Source organism: Triticum urartu, chromosome 4, assembly GCF_003073215.2.
Source record: "Triticum urartu cultivar G1812 chromosome 4, Tu2.1, whole genome shotgun sequence".
Lineage (NCBI taxonomy): Eukaryota > Viridiplantae > Streptophyta > Magnoliopsida > Poales > Poaceae > Triticum > Triticum urartu.
The window spans coordinates 4,584,926-4,594,249 of record NC_053025.1 but is presented as its reverse complement, the minus strand read 5'-3'; the positions used below and the strand labels follow the sequence as shown (position 1 = coordinate 4,594,249).

The following is a 9,324-nucleotide window of genomic DNA, read 5'->3' as shown; positions in this document are numbered from 1 at the left end:
TTTTCTACCAGAGTGACAATTTGAGCTATAAAACATTTTGAATTCTTGGAGTATGGAGAATCTAGCATGAAATCTGTTTTTTCTCCTCTAGTACATGCATAGAAGTGCATGTGAAGATAACATGATAACTTACATATGACAAGTGTGGTAACTAATGTAGCAGAGGCGTGGTAATTTTTTACCTGAAAAACAAGGTCGTAGAAACATATGAACATGAGAATTTTTTTCGAAAATCTTGTCGTGATGAATCTTTTATATGAAAATGTTTTTGCATCGGATTGAAGGTTTGAACTACAGAACATGTTAAATTTTTTGAATAAGAAGAATCTAGAATGACATCAGCTTTTTATCCTCTAATGCATGCATGTAATTAATAAAGAAATACATGTCGAAAAAGTGTGGGTCATCCTAATGCATGGATGTAATTATAGGGAATAAAGGATGTGTGTGGTAGTTTTGCTATCTGCCGCCTAGGTGCCAAATATCACGATCCATACGTAAAAGCAAATAGGAAACACGAGTAAAAAAGTAAATCTTAGGGACTAAACACGATTGTTTCGAGAATGTGGAGATGTATTTTTCACATATATTCTAATTTTATTCGTGATAAATTTAATACTACAAATTCTCACGGTAATGCGCAGGGTATTGTCTAGTATGTTTTTATAGCCAATGCCATTTTTATTTATGGCGAAGCAGAAAAGAAGAGATACATCTAGTTTCACCATTTGCATCTCATTCCCCTTTGTTTTGCCCTGGCTTTCTCCGCGATCTTGACAATAGCAAAGAACACCACCCTGTACACCACTATCATTCCACAAAGGATAGCAATATCGACCCATTTGGAGTACCCCATCTCCACCTGCAGCTTCTCCTGCAGTACCTGAAGGCCACTGATGGTGACATTTTTCTCAATAAACTGGTCGCCCGGGAAAGTCTGCCCAATGAACTCGTTTTTGTAGGATCCCTGCACTGCATACTTGTGGAAGGAGATGTAGTAGAAAGGGTACTTCCACACCGGTTTTGGGAGATCCTTGGGAAGGCGGTAGAAGCCACTATTGAGCATCATCAGCCCTTGCACTCCAGCCCCGACTATTATTCCCATCAGGAAGTCTGGGACGATAACAGCGATGATCATCATCATGCTCTCGACCAGGAACGTGCACATGCATAGGTTGGTGACAAAGTAGGCAAGGCGGTCAGCCCCTTTGGTTAAACCCGTAAGGTAGTACAATGCTGCACCCGGGATCAAGGAGATGACGGTCAGGTATGGAGTGGCTGACAATGTATTTGAGATCACAAACTCCGCCACACCGTAATGGCCGCTCAGCCTCTCTCTTCTGAATACCTGCGATGTAGAAAAAAAGTGTGCAACCAGCTTTGGAGTCAAATGAGCAATCAACAATGGTGGGGAAAACGATATATAATCCCCCTGTAAAGAAATATAAGATCATTTAGATGATTAATTTAAGGTTTACTTCTCACATACTAGTGAAGCTGCACACTAAATAGATGTGCTCTATTTATTACATGTCTAAGCGACTCAATCAAATATAAAAGGAATAATAAAAAAATACCCGCATGAATCTTAGCATAATTAATTCAATGATGTAGGACTTATATGTGCAACATTTAGAACACATCTAGATGTGCTTTAGCAAAACCGTAACTTTTTTTTATTATATAGAAGTCGGACAGGTTGTACATTGTTAAATCCAAAATTGCACATTTTGCCTTGAAAGATCTTTGACCGGACAAGATTACAATAGAGCACCCTCCAGTCCTTGATTGCTCACATCTATGAATAATAATATGCTCATTTGCAGTAAAGCTTGAAATTGATCTAATTAGCGTGTAGTGTCACTAGCATCTGATAATTAAGATCTCTCTCTCTCTCTCTCTCTCTCTCTCCATTGAGATCTAATTAGTGTGCAGCTTCACTAGTATGTGAGCAGTAAAAAAGAGTATTGTTTGTTTTTTACTTAATGCCACCAAATTACTTCAGTATACCCTCGCAATATTTTATATTCCAGTATACAGTGAATGTATGGACAGAAATGCTCTAATGAAAATGCTAATCTGAAAGGAGAGGAAACAACCTTTACGTCCTCTACAAAAGAAGGGAATCCTCCAACAGCCATGAATGTAACAAGTATGATCATGTACATTATTACTTCACATCTAGACTGCAAAATCAGGGGACCAAATCAATTTCACCGATATACAAAATCATATGTTGCCTAATAAATCATGTTAATAAACTTACCTGGATAGAACTGTAAGTGTTTCCAAGTTGGTAGAATACAGTACCAATACAAATGCCCATGCCTAGGTAAACACCAAAACGCATCCAATAGTATCCTATGTCTCTGTGCATATTTATAAATGACCTTCTGGTGAGTACAAAGAGCTTTGTTGAGAAGCTGGCTTGTTCCCTCTTTCGAAATGGAGCTCCACCCTAGTATATAGCTCATATATTAGAATAACAGTTTGATCTTAAACGTATAAACGTTGCTAGGTCAGGGCCATATACTCCATTACGAGAAGTTTGTCGCAGGTTCATTAAAGTGAAAAATGACATGACGTTGTACATATGCTGACTTAACATGTTACTCCCACCGGTTCATAGAAATGTGATGTTTTGGATATATCTTCAGCCGAACTTTGAATACTTTGATCAGCAATATTGTTTTGAATAACCAGATTAAATTGGAAGCTTAAAAATCATTCTAAAAAATTGTTCTTTTAGATGTAGTCATTTTACTTAGTATTATCTATACATATACTGCAATATAAACTAGTTGCCATAGTAACATTTTGAAGACCATGCAAATGTCTAACACCCCCACCCCCCCCCCCTTTTTTTTGTATTTCACTGCCTAATTTTTTCTAATAGTTATTTTGCAGTGACTACATAGAGATTAGTCCACACTTGTGCGGTTTTGGTAATCACACATTTGGTTACTGCCGAGCTAATACAATCTTTGCTCTTCAGGAAAATGAGTTTGTAAGCAACTTACTATCCCTTTCATCTCAGCTATCCGGTTCATTGTTTTTTCTGAATAAGCGGGGGACTGATAAGCATGTGTCAGAATGTCTATTGCTTCAGCTGCCCTTTTTCTCCTAGCTCTGGAGCTTTCAACAGTTTCCTGCATATGGGATCACATATGTACATAGCTAAAGAAAACATACTGTACCTTAAAACAAATGACAAAAAATAGGTACCTCGTCAAAATCTTTGTTCACTGTTCTCAGGAAGTGGTCAGATGGGTTCCTCACGTGTGGACATGGGAACCCATTTTGAGCAAAGAACTACAAGAAATGAATAAAAACAACTCTTTTAAGCTCAACATTTGTAAGAAGATTATAAGATATTAATTTACAATATAATCACCTGGGTGGCATCGGATGCTGCTCCGAAGAAGACCGTCCTGCCGTAGGCAAGCAGGCAGAGGCCGTGGAAGAGGTCAAAGACGTCACCGCTGGGCTGGTGCATGGCGGCGACGACGGTCATGCCCTCCCTGGCAGCGATCCTGGCAATGTGGGTCATGACGTGGTAGGAGGTGGCACTGTCAAGCCCGCTGGTGGGCTCATCTAGGAAGAGCAGCCGTGGCCTTGTGAGCATCTCAATGCAGATGGTCACCCGCTTCCGCTGCCCGCCGCTGATGCCCTTGCTCGTCTGCCCGCTGATGCGTGTGTCCATGGCGTCGCCGAGCCCCATCTCCTGAATTACAACGTCCGCATGCGCGCGCTTCTCCGCCGCTGACATCGTGTCCGGCAACTGCAGCTGCGCCGAGTAGTACATGGCCTCGCGCACCGACATCGTTGGCATCAACACGTTGTCTTGGGTCACATAAGCCTTCAGTAGAGTTCACAGCCAGTCAGCGACCGTGCAGGTCATTTGGACTACGCGTCAATCATACGCTACATCTCATTCAGTCCCAACAAATTACCAGAGTAAAATGCACAGAACCGCCATAATCATGTTATAATTAGTGAAAAACCACCAGTTTACAGAACATTGCAAAAGTCATAGCACCGGAAACATGGCAGTGGCAAAAACACGGACGCTCAGAGCAAATTGCATTGATGACATCACTAATTGATTGGGCCGAGTTGACTTGGTCTTCTTCCTCTTCCTCTCTTTCTCTGTGGCATTGTATTAAATTAAACATCTAATGTGCCGCTCAAGCGACGGCAGCGGCACAACCACCACGAGGAAAAAAGAAACAAATGCCAACGCCGGCAGCTCAACTAAGCAAAGATGACCAACACTCGCTGCACCCATTGGAGAAGAACCACCGCCCGCCAAGCACTCCGAAGCCTCGCATACCAACCAACATCTCCATGAAGAAATGCGACGACGACGCCGCTGCTGCCCGGACAAGTCCTAGGGTTTCCCCCGATACGCGGATGGCAGTGGGGAAGGGGGTATCACCGACACCCCTCAGGAGGGTCCGGCAACGCCCACGGGCGCAGCCGCGCCGGTGGCGAACGAGTCACCAGAGATTTCTCCTGCCCCGAAACCACCACCGCCACCCCAGATAATCGGAAGCGCACCGCCCAACATGCCGCCCACCAGCCTGTGCCACCATGAATACCGCAACATTTTCACCGTTTCACTGAGGCCACCAACACGAGACTTGGAGGTAGGACCAGAAGACACCGGGCTCGGAGGCAACCGCAACGCAGCCAACCGGAGGGAACAACCTCCAACGCCGCGCGGAGCCGACCGGACATGGCGACAGGGACTTGCCAGGCCACCACCGGCCTGGCCGCACCTGAGGCTCGCAGAACTCCGTTGCTGGGCCTCACCGTCGCCAGCCGAGCAGCACCACCGCCGGTAGGAGGGAGCCCCGACTCCCCCTCCAGGCGCGCGGGGAAGGGACGTCCGCCGCCGCTGGCGCCACCCAGGCACGCCGGAGGCCGCTACCGGCGGCCGCGAAGGGAGATGAAGGAGGAGGGGGGCCAAGACCGGGAGGAGGGCAGGGGGCGCTCCGCCAACTCAGGGGGCGACATGAGCACCAGGGGAGGGGGAGGAGGAGGGGCAGAGGGAGGTTGACCGAGGGCACGTGCGCCGGCGGCCGGCGCCGGCCGGAGGGGGCGAGGGCGGCCGGCGGCGGGGAGGAACCCTAGCGCGGGTCCGAATGTTCTGTTGATCATGGCTGCTGCTTGTGGTGGTGGTTATGGCACTATTGCAGAAAAATCTAGCTATGACGTGGCGAAATTTTCTTTGTGGGCATGGGAGCCCGATGTCACCAATATTACTCCATTGTTAAAAGATAGTGGTGATGTTATAGCCCATGTCAGCAGAGTATTTGAAATACTTATGGCATGGGAAGTGATTGCACACCATCAGTGGCATATATATAGCTGCGTCAGAAATTTTCCGATGCCATAAGGCTGATGAAAAGTCCATGGTGTTGGCTTTCTCTGCACGCCATTTATGTAATTTGAATTCAGACGAAAAATGCTGTTGTGGCAGTGTTAAAGACCTTGAAATGAACTGATCCACAATAACTTATTTTGCTGTAAGGAACCACAACCACTTATTTAATCTGAATCGTTGATTTAAAATCCAAAGATTAAATTATATGATTTATGAGAATTAACATGGAGGCTTCATTGGTGCTTCCAATTAGTAAATATAAGATATAAGATAGGTAGTATTAAGTTCGAAAGAATATTAATTAAACACTCAACACAAAAATGTAGTGTCATTCATACGTTCAAATGAGAACATGGTATTCAAAAACGTTGGTCCAAGGTTTTTAACCTTCGAAACAATATAAACTAGACAGGCGCATCATAACATCAAAGAATGAGGATGGAAAATATATATCAAACTCACACAGTACATAAATAATCTCTTCTTGGTGTCGTGTGAGATGCCTCACACTGATCGATTTTTGAGAGATAACGTCAATTTTTTTTACAGAAGTCAAGAAGTGTGTTCCGGATGCATCCAACGCCACCACCACTACATATAGTCATGGCATGCGAAAGTTAGCCACACCGGTGTTATGTGGGCCCCACATAGTGCCACGAAAATGGACCCATAGAATATATTGATCGGGTCATGCAAACTAATGCGCCATAGCTATTAGCTTTTGTGTTGTTGTTGGACAGTGTTGCGGCTCCAGCACTAAGTTACGCCTGAATACATAGTTGGGTCCGTTATACAAGTGGCGTGCAATAATATATCCAATGCCACCACTAAGGTCATAGTGATGACGTACGAAATATGTTGACGCAACTATAATTTAAAAAAAATATTGTTGACGCTTACTGGAAATGGCTCGTCACTAACTAAAGTTGTGGCTAGCAATTTCTCTATTAGTGTGGTGGCACTTGAGCCGCACATGAAGTGCTTGATGTAATTCCTCAATGAGAGAGGGGGAGGAAGAAGAAGACCAAGTCAATTGTCTCGTGGCATTTTTTCTGCCAACTCACGCTGACGCGTGGGCTTGACATTATTATCATTTTTCTGCTGGTGAGATGACTTCTGCACTGCTTTCAAAGTGATGGTTTTTTGCTAAAAACAGAATTATGATGGTTCTGTGCATGTTAGTCCAAATTACCAGCAGATAAGCCATTTGAACGTTGGAACTGCTTGTTGGCTTACCGAGGTTCCAAAGGCAAGTTTCTCCCGGCGTCCATTAATCAAAATGAACCCGGTTTCAGTAACTCCAGGCCCTAGCCGTCCTGCGATGGTACGGAGATAATTCAGTTCGAGCGATAGTTAATTAAAACCAGCGAGGGTAACAAAGTTACAATTCCTCAATCGAACATATGCATGCATGCGGGCCACCCAATAAAGGACTACTAATGTTTACATCTGAATTGTTGATTGAGTAATAAATACATTTAGTTTAGATCATTAAATCACCGTTTTGAATCTTCCCCAAAAAAAGTGCAATGAATTTAAATCTTCCCAAAAAAAAAAGAGTGCAAATGTACTCTGGTGCTGAAAATGGCATGTGCCAGAACACCAAAATGTATATAATTATGTAATTGCTAAAATGACCGACCAATCAGAGTTTAAGTTCTAAAGTTGGCATTGGTGCGCGTATTTTTCTATATTTATTTCAACTTACAGCTATGCTTGTACAGTGAAAGAAGACGTTTCTTCGACTACAAGACGTGTGTGGTGATTTTTTTCCATTTCAATATATTGTGCAAGAAGTACTCATAGAGTGATAGAGATGAGATAAACATGTGTGCATTAATATGATGAGTGCATATGCATGTATATACGTGTTAAAGAACCAGTCTTGAAATTGATTTGACGGTGCCCACCATAAACCGCCGTACGTGGAAGACTCCAGAAACTGGGTTTTATTTCATTCGAGAAATTAGGAAGGAAAAAAAGGTCTCACGCGTTGTTTGTAGGTTGGCTTCTCTAATCCTGTTATTAAGATTTTCTTTTGATTACTTCCAGATGGACGTGCAGCCTCTATCTATGCATGCATCACCCGAGCTGATTCGTTGGAAGTTATCCGTATCTCGTGCACACAGCTCCTTGCATGAGATACGAACCAACATGTGGTTAGATGGTTAGAAAACAATGATATTCTCAACCCATCAGAGTTAAAGTTTTGGTGCTCGCATTTATTCTGTATTTATTTTTAAAATTTTCGATGATGCACTTTTAGTGGAAAGAGACATTTTGTCGACTACGTAAAATTTAATATGATATGCTGGCTTGGCTCCGTCTCTGGAGATGCTCATAGGAGTAGAGTGTGCATGTGTACGTTCATACAAATGAGTATGTATGGGTTTATATGACCGTTTGCATTTGTAGTGGGTTAAAACAAAGCTCTTGCATGAGATTGAGATGGCAAAACCGTTCAGCTACAGTATTTGGCTAAAGAAGAAGAAGAATTTTATTGCATGCATGCATGGTCATGGGTGATGTTCGAGGTGACGAGCCAACCTGCGAGAGTATCAAGAAGCGTGGTCTTGCCGCAGCCGGACGGCCCCATGATGGCGAGCACCTCTCCCGGCGCCGCATGCCCGCTGATCCTGCTCAGGATGCTCACCGGCGGCCGGCGCCCCCCGCCGGCCGCCGTGACGCATACATCCTCCCACGTCAGGAACACTCCGGGGTCGTCATCCCTGCCCGCCCATCGTCGGTTTGGCGTAGGCGCCACCGCCGCTGCCGCTGTTGTCGGCGCTACTTCAACGCCGTCAAAAGCCGCCGGCCTACGCCGCCAGCCGCTCGGCCACGAGAATATTCGACTTAGCGACCAGCCTGTGCCGCCGGAGCCGGTTCGTGCATCATCTGTAGCGCCGCCCCAACGCCAGAGTGACCGTGACGGACTGGTCGTGGGCGCCCAACGTGGCAGCCGCGACGACGACACAGCCATGTCTTATTGCTTGGTTGCTTCAGAGACGGAATTAATGGAAACTCGTACTTAGAGGAGTGTCGCGCTAGCCAACATGGTCGAGCGTGAATTAATAGCCCCCAGCATGCCTGAGCAGGCCACACTAGTCGTCAACCCTAGATATATTTCGAATAAATCAATAAATCCAATTGTGGTACCCGTGGTCCGACATATCGACTATGTGACTTGGACTACTACTAGTGCCAGCATCTTCCTAAACATTAGAGCCTTTTTGAAGGTAGGAATTTGCAAGAATCATTCCTGAATTGTTTTCGTTCAAAGCATCATATTATATTATTTTTTTCTTCATAAACTTGCTTTACAGGTTCTTATACAGTTTTTTAATGAGGTAATATCAACATAAGATCATATGTCATACTTTCTATTTTGCCCACCAATGTTTTAGAAAAATAGATGCAACGTATTTATCGTCATCTAAGTTCTAAGAATTTCTCATATTAAATTAAAAGAGGCAATAACTATTATATGTTGCATCATTTTCTCCTTATTTTTTCACTGAGTTTGTAGGAGTTTTAGCAACATATCAACCACTTTTCTCCTTATTTCTTCCACATGATTTTTGGAGAAAACTTACCAAGATGAAGTCTGCTCACAAGATCAAGCATTGATTAGGGGAAGTATTATGATTAATTAACCACATGTCAATTAAGGGATTGATCCCTCCTTGCTCTAACCACAGGCAGTTGCCTTTGGCAACTGTCGCGTTGGCTCCTTTTGGCAACTGCCATCTCTTCGGAATAGACACCTCTCCAATGAGTCTCTTCTCGTTGTATAAAAGGCATCTCATCTAATAAAGAAACTACTGATTTGATTACGATTGATTGTCTCTCGCTTTAGATCAACAACTTGGACTACTAGTTCCAGCACTTTCCTAATCGTTAGAGCCTTTTTAAGGTAGGGATGGCTAAATGTAGGC

General features: G+C 44.0%; 1 protein-coding gene across 1 annotated transcript; it reads right to left on the bottom strand.

The window, feature by feature from the left end:
• Positions 1 to 658: 658 nt before the first annotated feature.
• On the bottom strand, positions 659 to 8,408 carry LOC125553336 (ABC transporter G family member 1-like). The gene is made up of 8 exons (XM_048717138.1): positions 7,937 to 8,408; positions 6,626 to 6,705; positions 3,395 to 3,859; positions 3,226 to 3,312; positions 3,021 to 3,149; positions 2,267 to 2,458; positions 2,100 to 2,186; positions 659 to 1,348 (listed from the first exon to the last, which is right to left on the bottom strand). The coding sequence occupies exons 1-8, from the start codon at positions 8,367 to 8,369 to the stop codon at positions 722 to 724; spliced, it is 2,100 nt and encodes a 699-aa protein (XP_048573095.1). The 5' UTR covers positions 8,370 to 8,408; the 3' UTR covers positions 659 to 721.
• Between the last annotated feature and the right edge of the window lie 916 nt (positions 8,409 to 9,324).